Raw genomic sequence first — 27967 nt, 5'->3', positions numbered from 1 at the left:
AAAGTCAATTTTTAAAATATAAAATTACAATCACTTTTTAAAAATCTTAAATAAATAAACCCAATATAATGTAGCTGATAGAATGGTCAACACTAACAGTATAAAATAATTATTTTATAATAATAATAATAATAATAATAGTAATAATAATTATTATTATTACTATTATTAAGGTTTAGTTAGAATATTTATTGGTGTCACAAGTCACAACAGATTCTGAAACTGCAACTAGTATATGGTAAACGGCAAAGTTGTGAGGGTCGCTGTTGACCTTTCTACCGTTTATTTATTTCACTGTAAAACGACATTATTTGGAAGAGGTACGACGTTACTGTCGTTTGAAATTTGAAGTATTAGTTGGCCAAACCTAGCTAGTAGCTGTATCTGCAATTCTGCATGCATCTATAATCTATTAATTGCCATCCATTTTTGCTAAACGGTATTGTCTTATCTTTAATGTACTTCCATTGAATTGGAGTTAGAGTTACTGGTATGTCACACTTGTTGAATTTCAATTAATTACCAATATTAGAATTATTTTTCTTAATGACACCGGATCGAATATTTGGGAGCTCATAAGAAATATATATCACGCTTAGAATATGTAAAATCTATTATCATTAGTATTGCATCCTCACTGTCTCTTCTCATTAATATACTGCATAGGATTCATATTTATCTATCTACATGAAAAACATAGGATTTATTTCTCACTATTTAGTATTTAAGCCTTTCCAACAACTATTTAGGATTTTTGTCAAAAATAAAATAAAAACAATTATATAGGTTTTCCTTACTTAAAATCTAATATATAACAAACTCTAACGTCCAAAAATCTGGAGTTTTCACATTAAGTAAGTTATGTTCATCATTTGAGTCTAATACAAAAGGCTAATGTATATATAAGTGTTGTAAACTCTAGAATATCAAATTTGATTCTTCCTCGTCAAAAACTAAGTACTCTATGACCAATATGATGTAAAATATGGCAAATTTATACTTCCTAAATTAGGAAACAAAATCATATAGAAAGTCAACATCATTTCTTTTAAAACAAGTTGAACATTTTATCCTTCCAGAAAGACTAACAAATGTGTTGCAGTAAGGTTAGGGACGAAATTTGATGTTGTGAAAAAAAAAAGTTAAAAATCTATTACAATACACATTTTGATCAAATTCAAAAAAAAAAAATTAGAATTTTACAAGAGTGAGTAAGCCAGTTCTTAGGTTTAAAGATCGCTATATATTTTCATTTGAACATCTTAAAAATTAGATAATTCATAACATTTATGTCCAAAAAAAATGTAAAACAATAAAACTGTTTACGTCTTGTCAAAAATACAAATTGTGTCCTAACTTTTATAACACCCATGTGATGCTAACAACTTATACAAATAAATTTCAAAGTATTTAAAATAATTTAGCTAGCCATTAAATAAAGCTATGTTTGACAAGTCTAGTCTGACAGCTTATAAAAGATTAGACAACTTCATAAACTTGTTTGACCAATAATCTAATCACATGAATTAATCTTCTCAACATTAACAATCTGTTTCAACTTGGAAAACTTTAGCTAGCCATTAGAACTCAAACAAGGAATAATTCCAAGTTAATTGTAATAGCAATGTATACAATAATGCATCAGCATCACAGGACTAACAAGAATGGTTTCCCAGGACTAAAATTCCTAGAAATTTCTCTTACAAGTGCTATGATGAAATCACCAGAGTAATTTTTTTACCAGACTCTATTCACATTTGTGGTCCGGATTTTCCTATATGTACATATTTTCTTCTTCTTATTTAGTGAAAAAAAATTAAAATTAAATCAGATATTCATAATACATTAAGAAAAGTGCATCTGGATTATCTTTGGGAAGCTTGTTGATATAGAGGTAAAACCTTAACAAGTCCTCTTTAGAAACTGTTTCAGCATCAACAACATCTTCATCACAAGTTAATACCCATAGATCCTCTGAATTAACCCTCCTCAAGCTACCTCGGCAAAACGGACACGACTCTGACTTTCTGTTCCTGCAAGTTAAATAAGTCCAGCACAAGATTGTCAAAACAATAAACTGATAAACCATAGTGTATGTTTGTAATCATGATGAGTTTAACAAAATCACAGTGTCATTATGGTTTTGTTGAATTCTAAAGTGTAGCTTATGGTACACCGTGTTTCTACCAAATTCACTGTCAATTCAAACATGCAAACATGCAGTGATGCAAGTTGACAATATAGGATATAAACAAAATGTGATTAATTACCACTTGCGGTAGCATTTGATGCACATGGCATGACAACAATTAGGCAAAACCATTTTGGTGCAAGGCTCTAAGCAAATACCACATTCATCTTCTCTTTGCAAATCAACATTGGTTAGTTTCACATCTCCTTCAATTACTACTTTCTTGCCACAACTTGAACCTTCTAAGCTTGAGTTCTTTTCTTCACAACTCTCCAACTTGTCAAAGCTACCGTGAAGCCGCTGAAGAGATGGTAATATAACAGCTGAAAGGTCAAATTTTTCGATAATAATCAGTCAATGCAGCCATAAAAAAGAATACATTTTAGGATAAGGAAGAAAAAAAAAAGTGCTTTTTGCAAAGTCAAATTTATTCACACACCATAGAAGTCCTTAATGGTTGCTTTCCTTCCACGAGTAGAAATGTTTGATCTACCATCATTGGATTCCTATGTTAAAATAAGATAACATTAGCAGCAACAACAAAAGAAAGAAAGAACCAAGACAACACCAAATACCTAGAATTAAAAGCTAACAAATAAATAAATGAAACCTTATATATAAGTATGTGAAAGAGGTTGAGATAACTGTGCAAAAATCCTGCACAAGAACAATCCATCCATTGCAGAAATAATAGAAAAAGAGGAGCCAATTGATTGCAAACCAATTTCATTTGAATTAGAGTCCCTCCTCTTGTTCTAGGAATTGCAGCAGCCCTAAAAGCCACAAACTCATAATTCAAATTCAGATGAAAAAAAAACATAAATAAATAACTAGCACAGTGAAATTGATATAACCAAATTCCTATTAAGAGTAAGAAATTCAAGGAACATGAATAGAAGTTGTGATTATGTTTATGTTAAAAGAAAATTAATTGACTTGAAGACAATTAATCAATAATTATCTGAAGATACCCCTTTGTTTCATTTTCAACCCCCAAAAACAAGTACCAGAAAAGTAAAGTTAAAAAATTGATGATAGAAAAAAGGGAAAAATTGAAACTTACAAAGAATTAGCGTGGTGTATGTCAGCTTCGAGTATTTGGAGGGAATCCTGATAAGGTAATCGAGAAAGGTAGTAAGGCATCATTGCCATGTTTGTCTTTACTTTGTGAAAAGCTGAAGCAGAGAATCAACCGGTTCACACAGAGAGAGAAAGAGCAGAAAAAACTATCTCTTCCTCCTATTTATAAGACAAAGTTGAAGGTGATCAAATTTTTTTGACGACCCTTTATTCTAATCTCAAACGAAAAGGAAAACCAAGAAAGGGGTGGGCAATTTTTTGATGAAGGGAAGGAAAAGGAGTAAGCTTTTGATTGTTTGTGTCACAAAGTTTGAACCTTTGGAGGTGATTGAATATTAAAGGGGTATTATTATGATATGATAATACGATATTTATTATTATTATTATAGGATGAAATGAGTGTGGTTGGGTTTTGGTTATAGGGTGTTTAGGTGGGTGAGGTAAGGAATGCCGTAACAAAAAAGATGCGTTGATGATAGTCAAAAAGAGTATTTATTAGATAAAGATAATACCTGCCACATTAGGGAATCGTACTATATATAAATACAAGACAAAAGGTTGTGTTTGTAGGGATACTCTCCCCTCGTATGCTCTCTTTGGGAGTATGGAAGGGAAGGGAAGTAGAAGAAAACTCATTCGGTTAGGACTCTTGGAGATGGTCAAGAACTATTTTTGGAGAGGTGTAGGGTTGTTGACCACACTTCTTACAAGTTCGAGAAAGTGTAAGGTAAGAAGGAAAATATATCTTACATTTGAAAGTTATCTTACATTTTAAATTTAAGTCTTTTATAGGATTCCTTTAAAGATGAGTGATATTAGAAGTTAGATGGTTACATATCGTATTATCATCTTGTACAGTGTAAATTATAGTTTAATGGTTAAAATTTTATCCCATACTCCACATCTAAATATGTTATCTTTCAATTAACGTGAAAATATAATTTTATTATTTTAATTATTTATAAATTTTTTTTTATTTTTTTAACTTCGCATTTTGTCACCACTCTTTGGAAATTTTAGAAAAATTATCTTAACCTTCGAAACTTTTAAAATTTTCGAAATCAAAAGTAAGTGACACTCGAAAATTTCAAAGTTCTTAAACATAAAATTTCTAGAATATTTGAAAGTTTCGAAATGACAATTTTTAGAATTTTTGAAACTTCCGAAATAGAAAATTCCAGAATTTTCGAAACTTTCGAACAATACAAAACTTTCAAAATAGGAAATTTTAAAACTTTCCGGATTTGAAAATTTTTCAGATTTGGAGACTTTCGAAACTTTTCAAATTTGAAAACTTTCTAAATTTTCGAAATGTAATTTTAATTCGAACATTTGAAACTTATGATAAATGGTTAAAAAGGTAAGATTTGTTTTCATGTGTTTTATAGGGGTGGCAAGTACAATTGTGGAAGTGCAGGTTCGTGCAAGGGTAAATACATCGCATCCATCACGTAATGGACTAAGGTCCATTAAGAGGCACTTGGAGTTAGAGTCTAGTTCAGTATAAGAACAAAATACGAAGAACTTTTTTTTACCATATATAAAAAATAAATTTTTTAAAAATTAAAAAAGAATATTTGAAAAATATTAAAATAATTTATCTAAAATCCTTCTCCAATAGATTTTTTTAGCTTCACAAATTAGATGAATTTTGTAAAATGAAAAAAAAAAACTCTAAAACCATCCCCTCCCATAACCTTCTCTTTCAAAAATTCTCTTTACTTCTAGTTCTTCTACATTTTATTTTTTTAAATGTATGTTAATTTTTCATGAGAGACTCTTTAAGTGAGTTATCATAGAAAAAATTAAATATTAATTAATAAAGGTACATTATAAAAATAATTTTTTTACATTTTTATTATTATTATTAAAAATGTGGACAATTCTCAAAAGTTTCATATTTTCTTATTAATAAATAAAATAAAAATATGAAATATTTAAGACAGAGTCTTAATTAATTACATTTTAATGTTTGTTAATCTTTTTCCTTTCTTCATCCCACTATTGCCATTTTGTAATTGCATTTCCTATTCCCTATTTTATCCTATATCAGTTTCACTTGTTTTTCAAATTCAAAATTTGTAACATTTAATGATAATATACGATAGAAATTGAGTCGTGCTACTGTTTTCTTCCAAAGAGAAGTATAGGAGATTCAAATACGCGCCCCCAACATTTATTGAGCTCCAATTACAAGACAACTGTTTTCATTTTCTACTATAGTGCTTGTTTGCTTTTACCTATCTCTATAAATTTTGTCTATGAATAACTTCTAATATTAATAATGATATTCATCTTTTGAATAGAAAATATATGAATTTATAATTTAAGCTAAATTACATATGCGGTTTATTAACTTTTAATTTCATGTAACGTTTTAATTTTTTATCTTCTTTTTTTCTAAGTTGATCATTTATTTTAATTTTAAGTAACAATTTTATATTTTATGTTTTCAAATGTCAACAATGTTGTCATTTTTTTTACAAAAATTCAAAAAAAATCATCAAAATTTTCAAACAAAACTCATAAAATTCATTATCATCTTCAATAAAATGTCAATTTAATCAAATTCATAACTTAAATTTTGAAATAAACTCATATTTTCATTCTTTATTTGATGTTGTTGGAGATGAAAATATGAGTTTATTTGAATATTTGAGTTATGGATTTGATGAAATTTGCATTATATTGAAGATGATTATTAATTTTATGGATTTTGGTTCAAAATTTTGATGATTTTTTGATTTTTTTTAAAAAAAGATAACATTGTTGATATTTTAAAACATAAAATATCAAATTATCACTTAAAATTAAAATAAACGACCAACTCGGAAAAAAAAGATAAATGACTAAAACGTTATGAAAAAATACAAAAATTGTAAAATGTGTTATTTATAAGGAAAAAAATACAGTTATTTGATTGGATAAAAATGATAAAGTTAAAAATTAAGAGGGTTGTTGATTTACCTCATTCATTAGACGTAAATTAACAAGTTTTTTATTTATAAAATAAATTAACAAGTTATAATTATATAATTTATTGCTCACAACAAATTACAAATTTATTTTGTTTTTATTGAAAATAATTAAAATTTGTTAAATACATATTAAAGTACAAATTGTTAATTTGGATCGACTTAAAAATTAATGGAGGGAGACAAATGTAAATTTTGTAAGTGTTGATAAAATTTTCTCTACCTAAGACTGAACTTCATCCATTCACCTTAAATTTTCTTACATAAAAACAATTTTGAAAACTAATTAGTGTAAATCAGTAAATGGTGTGTTTCGTACTATAAAAATAACGACAAGAGAGATTGAGAAGAGACACTTATAAGAGAAATAGTCAATTTCTTCTCGAGTACGTAATGAATATTATGTGGTACGTATTATTTGCATAAGAAAAAAAAAAGTACATAAATATAGAAGTCTTGATCGCAATTATATGATCATATATGAGATGTGTTAGATATTGTCACATATTATTACTCTCTTTCATACCTCTCATAATAAATAACATTTCCTTTTCTTATTAGCATGAGATGAAGTTGCAAGAGAGAAACGTCTCACTTTGACCTAATGTCTTTAAATGTATTTTTAATTCATCTATTTTATAAAAAAATAAAGTTTTAGTCTCTCTAACTTTAAAATCAAATTATTTGGTTCTCCTATTATCAAATTTTTGATTTTTTATGTCTTCACTATTTTTTATTATGTTACATCCCGACACGACAATTATGTGATATTTGTAGCTTTAATAAAATAATGGTTAAATTATATATGTGGTCCCTTAACTTAATTTCAGATAACGTTTTATTCTTTTATCTTTTTTTTTCTTCCCGATTTAGTCATTTATTCCTAACAATATCAAATAAAATATGAAACTATGAGTTTATTTGAAGATTTGCGTTACCAATTTGATGAAATTTGTATTATATTGAAGAACATAATTAATTTTATGAGTTTTGATTGAATTTTTTTTTGAATTTTTGTATAAAAAATGATAACATTGTTGAAATTTTAAAACATAAAATATCAAATTGTCACTTAAAATTAAAATAAAGGACCAAGTCGAAAAAAAAAATATAAATGACTAAAACGTTACCCGAAATTAAGTTAAGGGACCACAGATGTAATTTAGCCTAAAATAATTTATATTTCATTATTATTGTAATTAATTTTATTATTTATATATTAAAATATTAAAAATTAATTAATATAAAAATTTAAATATTATATATATATATATATATATATATATATATTAAGTTATTGTTGAATAAATTTTAAATATTCTATTTAAGTATTTTAAATTTTAATTTATAAATGAAATATAATAAATTGATTTTTCATATTTTAATGTATAAATAAAATAAATATTAAATATTATTTAATATTTAATAAACTTAAATAATAAAAATAATATTTAATATTTTAAATTAAATAAATAAATTTTAAATATTTAAAAAAAATTCAAAAAAAGTTAAATTAAATAAATAAATTTCAATATTTTTAAAAATTTATTTTTAATTTTAAATATTTTATCAAACTCACAAATATTATTACCATAATAAAAAATAGTGAGACAACAACAAAATTTAAAAAATTAATTAATAGAAAGATAAAAAAACTGATTTAAAAAAAAGACACTTGTTACATCGAACTCAGGATGAAATGGAACTTTTAAAAGTGCATTTAAATATTTTTTAATCTTAGCAACTCAGGATGAAATGGAGGAGAAAAGTGTTGCATTCCATCGGTACCCGTGTTGCATTCCATCGGTACCCGTGTTGCATATGCATTCGTGTCAATAATATTTGGGAGATTATGTTTTTGAAAATAAAGAATATGTACCGTTAGTAAAATTATTTTACATGAATATATAGTATAGCGGAAAGAGTTAAACTTCCAATATTTAAATCTTCGCCGCGGAAAGAAGTAACGAGTAACCATCCAAACGTTTGATAGAAAACAAATGAACATCCAAACTATAAATATTCCATGGTCAAGGACAAGGAGGAGTTGCAGAGATCCAGTCAAGTTGAAGTTTAAACAAATCTTCATATTAACATTTTTTGAAACATATATAAAAATATTTAATATGTATCTCATCTTCATTTCTTTTTGTAAAGCACGCACGGGTTGACTTAGTGAGGAAACTTTATTTTATATTTCATTTTTAGATGCCGCCGGATAGGTTTGTTGATAATTGATATACAATCCATCAAAATACGGAATCTAGCGTTGAAATTTATGGATTAATGCAGTGATGACTAGACATTATACTAATATTCACGGATTTTCAAATGAACTATAATTCTGTTCTGGCTGCTGCTTCTTCTTCTTCTTCCTTGAGGAAAAAGTTATACCTAACATAATTATTAGAGTTGGTAATTAAACAAGTCATTGGTTCAAAATCCGACGTAACTTTACTAGCACAATAAAACATAATTCATTGGTTCAAATTGACCAATCCGGATACATATTACGTTGAATTACATCTTGATTGGAACAATTCTTCGTTAAACTGTATTTACCGAACTTTAAATTATTAAGGTTTCATTTTTCTAAAAATCAAATAATTAAAAAGAAAAAGTATACTAATCTTTGTAGTTTTTTTACTCAAAATAGGTTTTAGTTGGACACTGATTAGTTTGTAATCACTTATGAGATTAAACTATTATAAACGGGATACATTGTTACGATAGAAGAAAGAGGACCAAAATTTGAACCATAATATATATATTTCAAAATTAATTTCAATTTTTCATTTCTCAATTTTCTCTCAATTATCTGTTGGGCTTACATGTTTCTCAGCACTCTTGCAACAAGAGAGGGTACTTTCCTTTTACAAATAACCAAAGCAAATTAAAGAACTCTTTAATCTTGTCACTAGTCAATGAGTTTCACTATGTTGTAAATATAAACATATTTAATAGTATACGAGGATGGACAAAAATAGTGGTAAATAATGTACAAAACCCGCCTAAAGAAGGTCTTATTATGTAGGTAGGTGCCTTGATATTAATAAGAAGAAATTAAAAGAGAAAATTATCTTGCTGATGGAAGGCAACCATTTGACAAATCAGGGCTCTCAATTTCAAGAAAGCTTGTGAGCAAAGTTTTCCTTGAAGATTGTGGTTTGGAATCACCTGAGGATGATATTTTTAGCTGATTTTCTGTTCCTTTTTCTATCTTGGAAGCATCTTGTATAGCCAAAATCACTTCTTGCATCCTTGGCCTTGAAGCACCATGTGATTCTACACATTGCATGGCAATTTCAGCAACTCTCCAAATTGACTCAGTTTTGACATTTCCAATTAGCAAAGGATCCATAATGCTAATTATATCGCCTTTACGAATTAAAGATCTTGCCTGCAAAAACACTTACGACTTGTAACTGAAAGTATGACATTGTACGTGTTCAAGGTGTTTCAGCTTCTAGTTAGGCAACATATACTTATGCCATGTTTGGATAAACAACTTAATTAAAGACTTATAGTATAAACGCTTATCATGTAAATACTTATGTATAAACTATTTCTATAACAAAAGATAAAATAAAGTTAAACTGTTTTCATATAAGTTACAAACTGATTTTATAAGTTATCATGGATAACTTATGGAAATAAGCTGATGATATGTTATTCGTTGATTTCATAAGCTCTTTCAAATGGTCTCACGAGTGCTTATGTTAGTATATAAGTTCAAATAAGCCAAAAAACCATACCCTGATTATACTTTTTCAATTTTGGATAGTTTAAAGACAAACGTCAACATACCCAGTGAACTATATTCACTTCTGGACCATAATCTTCTGGTGATACCGGCTTCTTTCCAGATATCAGTTCCAACAGAACAACTCCAAAACTATATACATCACTTTTTTCAGTCAATTGCTGATTTGCATAGTACCTGTTAATGTGATAAAAAAGAATTTGAGCTCAACATGTTTAGGAAAAGTGTCGTTGTTGGTCATGGAAACATGAGGCTAATGTCTTACTCAGGATCCAAGTAGCCTACAGTTCCCCTTGCAACACTTGATATATGCGTTAAATCTTCTTCGGCTAGTCTCGAGAGTCCGAAGTCTGACACTTTTGCTCTCATATTGATGTCTAGGAGAATGTTGCTTGTCTTTACGTCTCGGTGAATGATACTAGGATTGCATCCTGTATGTAAGTATTCAAGACCTACAGAAATAGAAATTTGTTCTATAATTGTTAACATGAAAAAATTGATATACTTATGGACCAAGAAATTAATCGATGTCGTTGATCAACCTTTGGCAGAATCTTCTGCAATTCGAAGACGAGTTATCCAGTCTAATTGCTTCTGACTCGAACAATCTGTCAAGACATTGGAATTTAAATCATGGTATAACTTTTAATACTAAGTATATAGATGAATATAAGGGCGTGAAATTAAACCATGAATGTGATCTCTAAGAGTTCCGTTGTGCATATACTCATAAACCAGAATATGTTGATATTCTTCTTCACAATATCCAATGAGAGGAACCAAGTTTCTGTGATGAATTCTTGATAAGAGGGCTACCTGCACTCGCGAATCAACGGTGAATGTGGTGAAATTAAGATTAAGTCATACTCTTTTAGCTCCTATATATTAGCTGCATAGAATTAATGCTAATACTGATAAAATTCAAGGAACACAAATCATTTGATCGAAACACAGGTAAAACTATCTATTAGGACACTGATAGACTGATTTCAGCACCAATTTTCAATGAGGACTCAATTATGAAAATTATACCTCAGTTACAAATTGGTGGTTCCCATGACTGGATGGATCGGTCATAGTCTTAACTGCGATCTCTTTTCCGTCTTTCATTTTCCCATAATAGACAGATCCAAAGCTTCCTTTTCCAATTTTCTTTGAAAAACTATTTGTAGCTTCTTTCAATTCTGAGAGAGCAATATAGTATGCAGTACCTTCATCCATTAAATTCCCACCCCGACCGAAAGAGTATCCGGTTGGTTTAGTACCACTACGTCCTGAAATACCTGCACGACACAATAACACTTCAATGGTAGAACCTTATATTTGTCAAGCTAAAAAATATTAGATTTGACTTGGTTTGCTAACCTTTTTCATCACTTTTCTTTTGAGAAGCCTTTTTTCTCAGGTTATGCAATAACACCAAACTTGCTAAGAACAGGACTAATAGAATCAATAGTACTCCAATAGAAATTCCTATGATCAACTTAAAATGCTTTTTGTTCTTTCTATGCAGTCCAGGGTTATCATCATAGCTGGAAGAGAAAATAAATGTCTGTCACTTCTATCGAGATACTAAACTAGTCGGAAAAAAATCATTTCCTATTATTTTCAAACACCAAAGTTATTCTAAATTCATGTTCAACGAGTCTTTAGCATCTGCATTTAAATTGATCTGATATATGAAAGATTGTGCTTTGCTGAGCTTACTTACATGAATGTGATTTTTCTAGATAATAATCCTGCTGGTATTTCCCCTGAAAATGAGTTATTCTGTATGAACCTGTCATAGATGCATTCATAAATATCACAGGGGAAATATTTATTTTCTGTTGGAGAACTTTGGCACTAACAACGAAAAAATGCTACAAGTTGTTCAGAAAGTAGAGATGAAAAACATTGATGAGTAAATGATACATACAATGCTTGTAAACTTGGCAAACTACCAAGGTAAGACGGAAGCGGACCAGTCAATTTGTTGTTCTCGAGATGCCTGCATAACATTATAAAAGAAAACAATGAAAAATATAGAAAAAATAAGAAGAGTGTTTACCAAGATATTGATTCCACCATGAAACCATCACATGTGAAACTAAAGAACTTACACAATTTTTAGATTGATAAGATTGCTCATGTCTGGTAGTTGTCCTGTAAGCAAGTTTCCATCTAACCACCTAAGAAAACAATAATGAATTACATAAGAAACTAAAATCAAAAAAATATAAATGGAAGTATTTTGTTTTGAAGCATGTTTTACTTACAATTCTGTCAAGGCTTCCATGTTGTTGAGCTCTGGTGGAATTTCACCAGTCATGTTTCTTCGTGACAAGTTTCTAGTACAAGTTATTGCAATCAGTAAAAACATGTACTACTTTAACTTCAAGAAAACTATTTACCATGGCAAAATGTTATGTTGTTATGTGAACAATAGAAGTGTCAACAAAAAGGTATAGAGACTTTACATTGTTGTAATTCTAGGAGGTGTAGTGGTACTACAATTCACCCACTCCCAAGGAGTTGGAACGCAAGGATCGCCTTCATTCTTTGGGACACTTTCGTCAGACAAGGAAGCAAATGCATTTACAATGTTTGCTGTAAAAGAAAAGTATATGGTTAGCAATATGTTCATTTGATACAATAACTAGTTGTATGGATTGGGACGCTAAAGGAGTATTAAGAAAGAGGTTCAAGATTCGACCTTTGCTGCTAACAAATTTTCCATCCATAACAAACTAACCACTAACATTTGTATTAATTGATCTTTGATTTAATTACTCATCCAAATAAGCTATGTTATATACATGCACTAAGACATCTATTTTCCCCAAATACATATTGATATTTAAGAACTTACAATCTTTCTTAAAGGTCTTTGAAGCAATTTCTTGGTATTTGCTTATTTCCATTGCATTTAGCAGAGGTCCTCTATTCGAATCGCGGGTCTTGACAAAGGAGAAGGAAAGAACAAATTCAAGACTGACATTCATGTAACTTGGTTCATAAAGAGTGTAGCTACCATTAGCATTCTCAGCTATGTTCACCACTGCATTGCTATAGTCAGCTATATAAGGTTGTTCCAATTTGAATTTCCTAGTCTCATTCTGACTCAGATCTTCAATCTCTGCTAAATATGCATAAGCTCTAGCATTACCAGGAAAGTCTTCTAGGTTCAGTCTGTAGCTAAGTACTCCTTTTGTGCCAACAACTGCTGTTTGCATCACCTTAACTGGTGGATATTCTCTTGTCTCTATTTCTATGTTCCTTGTTGTGTTAATTCTTTCTGTGCCTGGGGCCACCCCAACAAGAAAATTTTGTCTTTTCACAAGATCAGACTCCCATATTCTATCATATGGGTCCTCTGGATACCTGATAAACATTAGATACATAAATCAAGCTCAAAGCACCAAATATATTTAGAAATCTCCATTTATGAGCCAAAAACTATGGCAGATGTTAAAAAAAAGAGTAAATCACCAATTTAGTCTATGAAATTCTAGGGCAATATCAACTTGGTCTCTAAAATAACAAAATTTCAAAATGATCTCTGAATGTGACAATCACATTAGTCTCTGCTTGACAATTTTTGTGACTATTTTGTAGTGACTATTTGAAAATACTAACAATTTCTATGACAAAATTGACAACGCCCTACAAATTCATAGACTAAATAAATAGTATAAGGGCAAACTACCAGACCTGACAGCATCCTCAGTTGGAGCACCAAAGTTAATTCTTGCAGCTACTTTCAAGAAGAAATCATCCTCAAAATCAGTGGCATACATAGAAAGATTCAAAGGCCTAAGCTCAAGGGTAGATATGAAAGGAGAGCCAGTAGTAGCACAGCACATGCAAACATCAACAGAATTTGAAGGTGCCCTAAAAATCATTTCTTTAACATATATTCTTGAGTCCTCATTAATTGAAACAGTAGCCCATTTAGTTGCATCCAAGTAAAGTTGAAACTGAGGGTATGTATCTCCATTTTCCAAGCTTCCATACTGAAAAGTTGCTCTAACCAAATACCTTCTTCTCTCCTCAGTCTCAAGTGTGTAACAATATTTTCTGCTATCTGTTGGAAAATCTCTCCTATTCTGATACTGAACCTTGTTTTCATTAGGGTTTTGCACTTCCACTATCTCTCCATGTTGCATAATCTCAGAATCTGAAATCCATTTAAGCCCTGTGCTTGTGTCAGTGTAGTTACTTCTTGTTCCTCCACAATCAATGCTGATAAATTCTGCATCTCAAAAAAACAATAAATAATCTCACAGATTTAATCAGAACCCTATTATCATGGTTCTGTTTTTTTCATGACATGATTTTCACAGAATAAAAATATTCTACTTAGGACTTATGTGTTGATAAAAATTAGTCTAGGTTGGCATGCATGGTTTTTTTGAAATGAAATTGAATTCAAAAACCAAACCAACTTTATGAGTTGTTGAATACTAAATTAAAGATACAATACATTATACATACCTTGAAGTTGGCAAGCAGCACATGATATTAACAGAAGAAGTGTGAGCAGAAAGAGAGAAAATAAAGCCATTGAAGTTATTAGGAAGATAACAAACTAATAATTTTGCATCAAATAATTATGGTTGATTGAAAAAAATTATTTGCTTGTTTGAGATCAGCAGCATCTCAAAACCAGCTTTCTCCCACTTGTTACTATTATTATTAACTTTTGCTTTTCCTATTGATAGCTCTTTTTGATGGTTCATTCATGTTACTACTACCTTTCTTTATCTTGATTATTGGAATCTTCTTTTACTTTAAGAAAAATAAGACTTCATGTTCTCCTTTTCCTTTTTTCTTTGCCATTTTAAAAAAGAGCCACACACAAGGCACAAGTTTAATAATGAAATAATTTAGTGGTAACATTTTAGCACAATTATCTGTTTTGACTGTAATAAATCCCCAACAAATTTTGTACCTAAAACAAAAATGATATCTCCAACATATTAAAGACAAGTAAAATTGGGGATAGTAACCTGTCTTGCAGCTGTACGACAACATATGGTCTGAACCAAGGATTTGGTCTCTTTTCTTTGTTGTTAAGCATTGATAATTACTAGAAGTAATTTTTATATATATGAGTTAAAATTCAGGTGAGTTGAGTTTTAGAGCAGCTAGATTTCAACTTGTCATTGTAGATGATATATAATCTATTTGTCTTTTTTATAAGTTTTCATCGAGTTTTTCAGGTATATTAAAAAAGGGAATAATGTAATTAATGTGTATATTTTTTGTGCTACTTTTGTTAAATTGTCTATTGTGAATAAATGTATTTAATATTAATTTTTTTACATATATTTGAAGAAAAATAAATACATCTAATAATTGGATTAGAAACTTTTATCTAAAGGAAAAAAATCTTAACATGTGCCTAATTACGTGTAAATACGAACAGAAGTATATAGTGTTATCTAACACATAAATTACATATGGGACATAGGCATAGCTTCAACTATATTTGTAATATGTGGAAGAGGTGTTCTCATTTTATGTTTAAGGATTATCTATGTGGAGAACATGTTGAACAAAGAAGAAAAAACAAACCTAAGAATAAGATTATAAGAGAGAGATAAACAAATTATGTACTAGTACTTTAATAATAATGTAATTAAAGGTGTAACTTTATACTTTTATGTTTATATCTCTGCTTTTTGAAGTTTGAAAAAGTACACAGATATAGTGCGGTCCCCTCTCAAATCTCCATGCAGTTAATTCGGTGGTCCCAATGCGCACAGATTCACTTTCTCTTCTTCATTTGCAATTTACACGTTCATATCTTTGGTATTTTGGTGGATTTGTCAAAAACAGAGTTGTTGTAATTTTCAAAAGTCGTAAGTTGTATCTTTTATTAATTATGTTTTTATATTTTTCTTCTCTTAATTTTATTAATTTATGAAACTATTTTTCTTATTTTGAAATCAAATTATTTTAGTCACTTTCTCAATTTTTAATTAAATAAAGATGATGTAACACATTTTAAATGATATGACATATGTTAAATAATTAATATTCATGAAATTGCAATAAAAAATTTTAAAATTTTTTGTTTCATCTTCTGAAATTATTTATTTTTATAATTTAATTTATAATATGTAAATAATTAATGTATCAAGATGATGCTACATTATAATGAGATCTTATGTCATGTCATTTAAAATATATCAAATCACTATATTTTTACTTAAAAAGTCTAAGAAAAATATCAAAATTATCATATTTTAAAAATAGATAAATTAATTATGTAAATTAGTGAAAATAGAAGAATCAAACCTATAATCAAATTAAATTATAATATTTTATGGTGATTTGTCAAATCTATGATGGTATTAAACATACATTTAGACATTAAGAGAAGTTTTGTATAAAGAGTTTTTATTTCATACATATTTCATCATTTCATATATATATTAAAAAAATATAATAACATATAATAATAATTGATTATAATTTACTATTAATATATATTAGTCATTACTGTAGATATCAATTAAAATATATTAAATTAAGGATTGTACATGTAGTATTAATTATTAAAAATATATTTAAAAAATATAAGCAATATTGCATTGAAAATAAAAATGTTAATTATTTTAGGACAACTTGATTTTACAAATAGATTCATTATGGTAAAAGTATTTTTTAAGAGCATCAAATTCTTAGTAACTAAAAATAAGAAAATAAAAAATGATACGACTATATCGTTATGAACAGAATAGCACGTGAAATTAATAAACTCTTTACATAATTTGTTAATTGTTGGCATAGTTTATTTTCTATTTTGTCTTGAAGTTGTAAACAGATGTTTTGACTACAATTGATGGAGCAGCATGTGGTGGAGTTCTATAAGCTGTTCTATTATTCAAATGGTAATGCGGGTACAAATGTTAGTACTATATGGACGTTTCCTTTGATCAATGAATAATGTGATATGCATCATATGAAAGTTAGTGTTATAATTGATGGAGTTCGTATTGTTACAAAACCCTGGTCCAGCCATCCACATGAATATCCATAAATTGTTTTCGAAACAGTGGGACATTTTGGAAAACTCCACGTGGATTTTGTCTCGTATTGTTATGTGAACCCTAATAGGACAAATCATGTTAATCAAACTATCATTCTTCTGTTCCCGAAGTGCGAAGATCCATCTAGACTTACTCGCTTGCGCCCCATACCTCTTTGCAATGTTAATCATGTATAGTTTTTTAGTTTGAGATCTCTTTCGTGTATAATTTTTTTTATAAATAGTCTATTATAATTATTTTGATTTTTATGTAACTATATTAAAAAGACATTCATTTTAGATAACTTTTTATACACATTATTAATATAGAGAATTTTGACACTAAAAATGTAAATAATTAAACTTATTTCTTAATAATAAAGATTTGAAGGAAAAAAAAAAGTAATGCAAAAACATGAATGTTTGTTATTTGCAAAACTGAAGAAATAATTTAGACTATCTTGCAGTTGATAAAACTGAAGAAAATATCAAAACACCTAAGGTTGGATTAAACAAATATTTGTGTAAGCAAAAATTAAAAAGTAAAATAGAAGAAAATAAAATTGTTTCATCTAGTTATTTGGGTTCTTTTTAGGGATGACAATTAGACTCATACACAGGGAATACCTATAAAAAAAATCACAATGGATAGCGTAAAATCCGCATAATTGGTATGGGCATGAGAACAGATAATTACCCGCAAAATTAAGCGGGTATGGGTGCGGGTACGGGTACTATAGTATCCACCCCGCCCCGCACCCGCACTTATATAAATATACTATTTATTTAGTTATTTATTTATTTATTATATTAGTATTTAGTTTAATTAATTGTTTTCTTTTATGTTTTCACATCTATTAATATCATTGGACCATTACAATATTTATATTTGAAACATAAATGTTTGCAAATTTTTTAAGAATTTGATTATGATAAATAGGTAAATAACTGTGATTTTATAACTAATTGTTATATCTTATTAATCGTGACTTTATAATTATACTTGCAACTTTGTATCAATTATCTCAGATAATATTAACGTATGACTTGCAACTTCACAAAATATTATTATGGATATTTAAATATGTATTGTAACGAGTGTTCATTTGAAATGTTGAGTTAGAAAATATTTTGGTTTATAATATTTTATGATTGAATTTAAGATATTTGAATAATTTTTAAATTTAATCACAATAATATCATTTATTTATTGAATTTTTTAGTTAAAGTGTGGGTAATGGGTGCTCCTCTTTCTAATTCTGTTGAGTTCATTACATAGAACCCTGCACAACTCCAGGGAGACTTACTGGGTCTTATTAATCCTTTATCTAAGTATTCTCGTATTTCCTTTTTACAATATTCTAGGTATTGTTGATTCATTTGTATTGGTCTTGCCTTAGTGAGAATGTTTCTTTCATTAAAACTGGGTTCATAAGGAAGTGAGACCACATGCTTCCTTCTAGTCCAGAAAGCATTGGGATGATCTGCACAAATTTCTTTTTCAAATTTATGTTGTAATTCTTTTATTTTATTTTGTATAATTTTATTTTGTATTTGTTCTTCTATTCTTTTATAATGAATCTCTTTGCTTATCATTCCTATTTGTTTCTTCTTTTGAAAGATTAAATTAAGGTTTGATGTTGATGCTTCTTGTAACATATTTAATTCTTTAATTTTGGGTTTTTGAACAAATTCAAATTTTACTGTCTTTCCTAATGCTTTTGTAGTAAGATCTTCATGTGATACGGTAAATGAATATATTAATGCTAAAAAAGGGTTTCCTATAATTACACTTTCTCTAATATCTTTTACTAATAAAAATGAAGTATGATAGCAAATTCCATTTTTACATACCTTTGCATCAGGTAATTTATAAGTAACACCTAATCTAGAACCATTAGCTCCACTTAATCTTTCTAGGGTTTTTTCGTAATATTTAGTGGGTATTAACCCTTCTTGGATACAATTAGAGTCTGCTCCCGAATCAAATAATGCAATAAACTCAAATTTTTGATTTTTAATAATTATAGTTATTGGGCAGTACCATTTATGTACAATTAATTTATTTAACAAAAATAAATAAGGCTCTTTTTCTTTTATATCATTATTATTACTTTCTAACTTTTGTTGTTCTAATATACCTTTTCCTTTTAATTCTAAATACTTAACATCTAATTCTAAATCTTTTTGCTTTAATAATTGAATTTCTTGTTTTATAGAAGTAATTTCATTCTGTAAGTCTTTGATAGTAATTGGTTGGGTAATAGTTGGTTTAAATCTATTCATTATTTCTTTAAATTCTACTTTATGAACTATTTCCTTTTCTATTTGTTCTTTTTCTATAATTCCTTGTATCTGAATCATAAATTCTTCCTTTTGATCTGAATTATGCATCTTTCTTAATATTTCTATAAGAGTAATAGCTTGATCTGTAGTAATCATATTAATTCCCTTAATACAATCATTACAGTTACATAGTTCTGTTAATATCATAGTTTTTTCTTCTTCAGTAACTATATTTTCTTCTTCATATTAATTCCCTTAATACAATCACTGAATCTTCTTCTATTGGTATTCCATTATTATCTACTTTAACTGCTGTTAATATCATAGTTTTTTCTTCTTCAGTAACTATATTATCCCACCATCCTTTTAGTTGACCAGTGAATCCAGTGATTAATAATAAGGCTGCCTTTTATCAGTATTTTTCCCTGATGTTTTAAAGGCAGTGGCTGCCATAGTCATGGCCTGAATAATGTTTAATATGTTTTGTTCACTATGTCCGTCTATGTTCCATTCAATAATAGAATCTCCACTATAGGTTGCGGAGGTCATATAGTGACTTTCCTCAAATTGTAAATATGGATAGCTAGGCCTAAGATAATAATTTCTAGTTTTACCTAGGTAACCCAAATTTTTCATATTTTTTATTTTGTTAATTTCCAACTCCTCGGGGTCTTGTGATAACACATTGACTTGAGAATTTTTTTAACAGTACTATATTTTAGTTGGGCTGTGTTCCAGATTCCAGAGTAATATCTCACTACTTGCTCTTTTGGGTGTCCTGGTAATTTTTGTTTTAACACTCCTCCATATCCTAACTCTGATGAGTTAGTCTCTACTATTAGTAGGGCTTGAGGGTCTGGAATTCCTAAGCAAGGTAATTTTTTAATTATTTGTTTTAAGGTTTTGACACTATAGGTCATAGTCTCATCCCATTTGGGTGGATTTTTTCTTAGTCTTTTAAATAAAGGTGAACATATAATCCTAAGGTTGGGAATAAAATCTGCTACATAATTTACACATCCTAAGAATCTTTGTAATTGAGTTTTGTCTTTTAATTCATTAGGAAATTTTTCTCCAAATTCTATTGACCTACTAATTGGTGTTATTGTTCCTTGATAAATATTGAATCCTAAAAATCTAATATTATCCTGAAATAATTTCATTTTCTTGGCCGACACCACTAATCCATTTTCTTTAATAATATTAAAGAATTTTTCTAGATGTTCAAAATGTTGATTAATACCTTTTGAAAATACTAATACGTCATCTAAGTATACAATAGTAAAATGTTGGTAACTACTAATTGGTGTTATTGTTCCTTGATAAATATTGAATCCTAAAAATCTAATATTATCTTGAAATAATTTCATTTTCTTGGCCGACACCACTAATCCATTTTCTTTAATAATATTAAAGAATTTTTCTAGATGTTCAAAATGTTGATTAATACCTTTTGAAAATACTAATACGTCATCTAAGTATACAGTAGTAAAATGTTGGTAATTATTAAAAATGTTATTCATAATATTTTGGAATTCACTAGGTGCATTCTTTAATCCAAATGGCATAACATTCCATTCGTAATGTCCAAAGGGTACTACAAAGGCTGTTTTATATTTATCTTCTTCTAAAATAAATTGTCTAGGTTTTCTAGACTCTATTCTAGGTGTTGGCATAACTTCCTTTAATACCCATTCTTCTCGTAGTTTAGCAATAATATAAGAAACCTTTAGTTTTTTAGGGGTTGTAATATTTGAACGTTTTAGATTTGCTTCAATAATTACAGTGTCATTTCTAGGTGTACTTCTTAATGCTTTAAAATTATAATTTATATTTGAAACTTTATATTTAATTCTGTAACATATATCGATATTAGCTACTCCTTCATAAAATAAATCATCCGTACATTGAATATTAATAACTAAAGATCTTTTAGTAAAACTGTTTTCTAAGTTCATTGAATAATTTGGATAATAATTAAAATAAACAGGACCATCATTTAAATTCGATTCTAATATAGCAATAATAGATTCATTAAATTTTTTAATTCTATTATCACGTAAAATTAATAATATGGGAGTATTTAGTCCTAACTTATGTAATGGTTTAACGACAACTTGTATTAATCCTAAGTGAATATAATGAAATCCTTGTTTGATATGATTATCAATTATTTCTTCATTTAATAAATTAATAGTTTCATGATGTTCAACTATTGATTTGGAAGATTCTAAGGTATGACTAATTTCTTGAGATCTAAATTTGTCAAACGTACTAGTTTTATATATTTCTTAATGTCAGGCATGTTCCAATTTTGTAATTTATTTTCTATTTCTGCTATTTGTAATTCTTTGTTTTGATAATTGTCTTGGTCATTTCTATTTTAGCACGAGTATTAAAGTTGAAATCCAAGAGACTACCGGTACGAGTATGACTATTTTTTTAAATTGCAGATGGGACGGATATTATAGTATCCAACCCAAATTCTATCCATTGTCATCCTTAGTTCTTCTTCTTGTTTGATGTGCAGTTAAGAACATTTGATCTGCAAAAACAAAATGTCATTAATTAGAAAAAATGAAGTTTAGGATGAGAATGAGATAGAAGATAAAAGAAGAATCAAACAAGAGAAAGAAGAAAATTTGAAATCAGTGTATAGTGTGAAAAGAATGAAGGAAATTGATATGTGGTATTTAGACATTAATTGAATTTTGTGGAATATAGTTCACATTGTAACCGTGAACTTGAGTATCACATGAAAATATGCAATGGCTTCTAAAGTGGTCGGAATTTACACAAATGTCCTAAAGCATTTACTTTATGTTCCCACATATCCCATTGTGTTATATGATTAGCTTTGGTTTCTTGTTCTTTTTTTAAATTCAAAATTCTTGAAGGTTACTTTTGTCGATTTATATATTATCAATCCTTATTGGTGGATATAGCTGACAGATGATGAAAAAGACTACAAAGTCCCTGAATATGATGAGGTGTTAAAAAGTAGAATAGGGAAAAATGATAATATTGAATGTGTTAGGTGTATATTAGATATAAGGGTTACTTAATAATTAAATAAGTGGAATGATAAAAAAAAATGCAGATTTGATCTCTATCCTCAATGAAATATTAACAATTAAAATATTAATTATTAATTCAAATATGTATATTTATAGATTATAGATATTTGTATCTCTTTATATTAAACATTTGCTTATTAATTAACGAAATGAATTAAATTTATTTTTCTTAAAATATTTGTATTTTGTAGACTTCAATACTCTTTAATAACCAAAAAATATATTTATCATATTTGTATAATAAATAATTTTAATATATTTATCCTTAAATTATAATTCAACTGAAAATATCAAAATTATTAAGTTGAATGTTTTATTCTAAAATCAAACTTAAAACCTTATAATTATATGCGAATTTATAATTATATTTATTATTTTTTTTATAAATTATATTACATATATATATAGATAATATGATGGATCTCACGTCATTAAACTTCAAAAATATTTAACTAACTCTAAATAACTAAAATTTTATGTTATCTTATGATAACTTGATTCAACTTTTTCAAACATAAATTATACAATTCAAAAAGAAAAACTTCAATAAATCGATGTAACAATTTTTTTCTCTATAAATAGATGTAATGGTTAATTAACGAGAAGTGTGTTATTATTTCTACGATATTTTTTTTTGAATTTTCTTTAACGTAATCTGTTTTTGATAGAAAAAACAAACAGCATCAATTGACCAACAGAAACAGAGAAATTTAAGAGTTAAGTTTTTTTTTCTTCTTTTTTTTTCTTCTTGAAGCCTTGAGGGAAGGATTCCAGTTAATCGGCCCAAATATGAATGGCCCAAAACAGTATTGGGTTAGTGTTTTGCTATTGGGCCACTTCAGCCTATTTGCTTGAAGAGTTTTCTATTTGTCACTCTTCAACTATACCTCCCATTTTTAATACACTTAAATTATTTGATCCATTTTATTATATGTAAAAGTTAATTTTTTTCACTTACACGCTTGAATTTTTTAGCAAAAATTATATAAAAAATTCAATTTTTAAAACTTTGGTTGATTATAAAATTTTTGAAATACAAAATAAGTTTACTTTTGAAATAATTTGTAATTTTTGAAATACAATTTATTGTATTAATAAAATATTTTTTGAAGTTTTTGGTTTTAACAAAAGTTTCAAAATACAAAGTTTCGGAACTTTTAAAATTTGAAAACGTGAATTTTTTCGAAAGTTTCAAAAACAAAATTTTTAAAACATAATTTTACATTCTGAAGCTTTCGAAAAAGATAAAAATTTCGAAAGTTTCAAAATTTTGAAATTTTATCAAAATTTTTAAAATATAAATTTTATTTCAAAACAGTTACATTATCTTTTTAAAATTTCCTATTTCAAAAATTTCCTATTTCTAATTTGGAATTTCTTATTTCAAAATTTAATTTTTTTTTTATTTCGAAGGTATTATTTAATTTTCTATTTTTGAAATTTCCTATTTTGGAAATTTCGTTTGTTTGAAATTTTCAAATTTTTTTTGAAAAATTGGACATTACATTATTAATGTTTTAAATTAAACAAAAAAAAAATCAACAGTTTGAATTAATTTGCAAGTTTGGAAGCTGCCTTTAACAAAAGTTTTAGAACTTTAAAAAATTTGAAACATAATTGTTTCAAAAGTTTTAAAATCAAATTTTGAAAATGTAATGTTATATTTTAAATCTTTCAAAGAAGATGAAAGTTTCAAAAATTTAGAATTTTACTCAAATTTTTGAAATGTAAATTTTGTTTCAAAATAATGATATTATATTTTTTGAAATTTCCTAGTTCAAAAATTTCATATGATATTTTGAAAATATAGTAAAAAGAGTGATAGTTCAAAAATTACAATAAAATGATATTTCATATTATATTTTTTTATTATAGAATTATCTATTTTTATATATAGTAAAAAGAGATAAAATAGCATTTCTAAATGAATTAAAAGAGTGAAGGGTGACAAGTAGAAAATTCTTGTTTGAAAGAATATGAATATCAAAGCCATTACTCTAGTCGACCAAAATATATCGGGCAAATGCTCACACTATTTTTTTTTTACTTTTTACTAGAAGTTAGCTTTATCTATTTTTTTTTACTTTTCACTAGAAGTTAGCTTTAAGTAATGTCATTTTATTGTAAATCAATTTTCGATAGTGGAAATTGATTGAAATATCCTCTATATTTTCGGCAGTGTAAAATTAATTGAAATATCCTATTATAAAATAATATTTAGCAGTATACTTTATACTCTGTGAGCAAAATAGAGGGGATGAACAATTTTCACATATCTCATGAAAGTGTTAAATTATTCCAACAAAAAAAAAAGGTGTCGTGAATTGTGAAACGATTATAGATTGGGTACTCTTTTTGAAATTAAATATAAGAAAAAAATGATATTAATTAATATTATCCTTGCCCTGAATTATAAGTCTCTATAAGGATTTTTTCCCTAAATATAAATATCATTTTAATTTATTATGTATCTTTTATATCTTTTATTATTATGGATAACTTATTATTATTTTTTAAATATATCTTTTATAATTACTATTAATTTATCTTAAAATATAAAAAGTCACATTTGACACGTTTAAAGAAAAAAAATTATTTTAAAGATATCTATCCATAAAATAAACACATTCAATTTACTACTAATTTTTTTAATATATATAAAAAACAATTGGTATTTATAAGGAAATATAGAGATAGTAAGTTGATAAATACATCAATATATTTTATTTTTTTTGCTTATATTTCAACTAGGGTTAATTTATTTTATTTTATTTTATGGCACAACAACACAGCAGAGTCTGGCAAGTGGCTGAAATGATTAGGCGAGGCATATTCTCCCTGAGCAACTCGCTTATTGCATTACTTAGCATCTCTCTCAATTACTTACAAAATATGAAAATTCTAACTACGAAAGTTAAAAAGAAAAAGAAAAGAAAAAAAGAATAAACAGGTAAAGAGCAACTGAAGAAGCATCATGGGGGAGAATAAGAAAGACCCATTTTCTAAAGTTTTAATTAAACTAGTGAAAAGCTATGCTCCACTTAGCTTAAGTTGCATGGAGTTGATCCTTTTTTTTCTCTCTATTTTGTGAGGCTCCAATCATGCATACCATACTCTCACTAACCCCTTCTTTTAACTAAATAATAATTCCCCTTATCATAAAGAATTTCTTAGTGGGAATTTCCTTTTAAGGATCATTTAATTTTTGCTTGCTATACTTCTTTTCTATATATCCCTAAAACTGCGCTATTACCCCACTCAACAAAGCCTTCCACTACCTCCAACCTCAAAGTGGAGATTCAAGTGTTTAATGTCCGTACAACATTAAACAAATTAAATATAGTTAATTAAAAGATTAAATATAGTTCAAAAAATATACAAATTTTTATTTTTATTTTTATTTTTAATTTCAAGAATTTAATTTTTAAGTATTGTTAATATAAAAATAATTACATACGTGTGAGTTTAAAAATAATTATAAAAATAGTAAAAAATTTAATAATATAATAATTATAATTAACTAATAATACAAAATATTTGTACACTATTAGTACATATAAATTAAATCTAAATTTCAAAACATAAAGCTTTACTCAAACGATATTTCAACTATGTGAATGTGGATAATTCAAATATGAAAGTGGGAAACTTGTTATTCTAGTTAACTATTCTCTAGAGAATAACAGATGTAAAAGTTAATTAATTAAGGTGGATTATTAATTGGTAACATCGTAATCCCTGTTTTAATTGAACCTGAAACATCAAGTGCGCTGCTAAAAGTGAGAGATTAAAAGAAAAAAAGCATTAATATATACTCCTGAACTGTTGATCGTGGAAGTTAAATAAGTGATAATTGGATTAATAGTTAAATCATTGTTTAAAAGAGTTTTTAAAGCAGATGCAATAACCTTATCCTTTCATATGCGCAGCAAATGGAGCTATCGTGGCCTTCAAACGTTAATATTCGTAAGAGTATCGTATCGTGGCCTCTATTAGTGCCCACACTCTCTTTGCTTCCTTATATATACTACTTTTTCAAAAAATACAAACACATATTATTTAATTGATGTATTTAATAAAAAAGTTAAATTAAATATATTAATTTTATTTGACTAATCTTTATTTATATTTTAAGACGGATGAACTATATTGTTGAGCAAGAGTAACACATATCACTATTTAGTTATTATTAGTAATTTATTAAAAGTTTAAATATTATATATCACCGAAAATATAATTTTTTTTACAAAACAATATATATAAAATAAAATCATTTTTGTTATTTGGAGTTGTTCTCAACAAAATCTGGGTTATAGTGTCACTATGGTTCAGTATACATGACATAACAATGTGGATCATGTGATGGCATAACTCAATATATAGCTTTTAAAAATTTTTTTTATATGTTCACATCATTGTTTATTTAGTGCAATCTATGTTCACAAAAAAAAAATAGTGCAACCTCCATTACTAGCAGTGAGTATAAAGTATTTACGGCGAGTTCCAAATCTCATTTTTCATTTAAAACAAAAATAAAACCCTAATTCTATTTAAAGAAGAGTACTAATTTTGATCTTGGCTCGGACCATTTTTATTTTGTGTTTTTTAGTCCATGTTTATTCTCAATGGGACTGAATTGTCTCCGGTAAATTTTTAACATGAATTCTTTCAGTTTTAATCTCAATTCTCTTATCTCTATTTTTGTAAATTTTAAATCTTTATTTTCTATAATTGAGATTTCATTAAACGATAATGTAACTGTATGTAGGAGATTTGTATTCACTCTCGATATATACACATTAAATATTTGAACTCGAACATAATTTTAAACTTAATATTTGATTTTTATTACGTGATTGGTACATATACATTCAATACTTTATATTGTTAAAATAATAATATAAGTTAGAGAGGTGTCATTTTTTAACATACAAAAATCCGACATCGTGTTCATCATCATGTAAAATACAAAAAAATATATAAAAAACACAGAAATCATGTGAATATATGGTGTCTGTGAGTGTCAAAAATTGTGTTAGTGTTAGTTAATTTGGAATTTCCACTAATCCCACATTACTTTTTGAAAGAGTTATGTTATAAAAAAAGTGTACGCACCAATAGTACGGAGACAGAACCATCACGGAGTATTTTCTAGCTGACACGATGTTTTTTGTCCCTCCACGTTTGAATGCGTTTTTTTTATATAAATTCTATGATACATTTTATTTTTGTAGGGTATTGGTATTTAAAGATAAAATTACTTTAAAATTCAAAACTTAAAATATAAAAAATACATGAGTGGATAGTGGTAGGCAATGGCATGGATCACTAAAAGGTTAGAGGGAGAAATATTTTTGGGTAGGTTTGACGTGTGTTTATCAATTACTACCTCTTTTATTAATAATAAGAGGTTTTGTGAAAAAAAATAACGTATATTAATTATAATTTTTGTTTTTAATTTATTAGACGCTTGTATTACTTTTTTTTTTCTCCTGTAAACATACTTCTTATTAATATTAATAATAATTAATTTATCTTAACAGATGAACAATCAAAATTAATTTATATATTTTGTAT

The 27967-nt window shown here is 27.3% G+C and overlaps 2 protein-coding genes across 3 annotated transcripts; both read right to left on the bottom strand.

Moving 5' to 3' along the window:
* Positions 1–1580: 1580 nt before the first annotated feature.
* Positions 1581–3616, bottom strand: LOC101495141 (E3 ubiquitin-protein ligase AIRP2). The gene is made up of 5 exons (XM_004502283.4): positions 3255–3616; positions 2802–2964; positions 2631–2697; positions 2271–2514; positions 1581–2033 (listed from the first exon to the last, which is right to left on the bottom strand). The coding sequence occupies exons 1-5, from the start codon at positions 3341–3343 to the stop codon at positions 1823–1825; spliced, it is 774 nt and encodes a 257-aa protein (XP_004502340.1). The 5' UTR covers positions 3344–3616; the 3' UTR covers positions 1581–1822.
* A 5523-nt stretch (positions 3617–9139) lies between these two features.
* LOC101494812 (probable LRR receptor-like serine/threonine-protein kinase At1g67720) lies at positions 9140–14846 on the bottom strand. Of its 2 annotated transcripts, none has more exons than XM_027334940.2 (15): positions 14746–14846; positions 13703–14243; positions 12861–13372; positions 12469–12598; positions 12268–12339; positions 12112–12180; positions 11928–11999; positions 11721–11789; positions 11375–11541; positions 11042–11292; positions 10699–10825; positions 10552–10617; positions 10275–10461; positions 10054–10186; positions 9140–9646 (listed from the first exon to the last, which is right to left on the bottom strand). In XM_027334940.2, the coding sequence occupies exons 2-15, from the start codon at positions 14155–14157 to the stop codon at positions 9323–9325; spliced, it is 2634 nt and encodes an 877-aa protein (XP_027190741.1). In that variant the 5' UTR covers positions 14158–14243; positions 14746–14846; the 3' UTR covers positions 9140–9322. The 2 variants fall into 2 exon arrangements, with proteins under 2 accessions (XP_027190741.1, XP_004502339.1); XM_004502282.4 differs by lacking the exon at positions 14746–14846 and adding an exon at positions 14486–14727.
* Between the last annotated feature and the right edge of the window lie 13121 nt (positions 14847–27967).

This window comes from Cicer arietinum, chromosome 5 (assembly GCF_000331145.2).
Source record: "Cicer arietinum cultivar CDC Frontier isolate Library 1 chromosome 5, Cicar.CDCFrontier_v2.0, whole genome shotgun sequence".
NCBI classification, from domain to species: Eukaryota; Viridiplantae; Streptophyta; class Magnoliopsida; order Fabales; family Fabaceae; genus Cicer; species Cicer arietinum.
This window is presented reverse-complemented; position numbering and strand designations above follow the sequence as displayed.

Coding starts and splice junctions, on each gene's coding strand:
- LOC101495141 (XM_004502283.4), bottom strand. CDS start 3,343: ATGGCAATGATGCCTTACTACCTTTCTCGATTACCTTATCAGGATTCC. Junction 2,965..3,254: donor ATACACCACGCTAATTCTTT/GTAAGTTTCAAT, acceptor TGTGGCTTTTAG/GGCTGCTGCAATTCCTAGAA. Junction 2,515..2,630: donor AACCATTAAGGACTTCTATG/GTGTGTGAATAA, acceptor TTGACCTTTCAG/CTGTTATATTACCATCTCTT.
- LOC101494812 (XM_004502282.4), bottom strand. CDS start 14,555: ATGGCTTTATTTTCTCTCTTTCTGCTCACACTTCTTCTGTTAATATCA. Junction 13,373..13,702: donor CCAACTGAGGATGCTGTCAG/GTCTGGTAGTTT, acceptor AATGTTTATCAG/GTATCCAGAGGACCCATATG. Junction 12,000..12,111: donor CTTATCAATCTAAAAATTGT/GTAAGTTCTTTA, acceptor AATGTTATGCAG/GCATCTCGAGAACAACAAAT.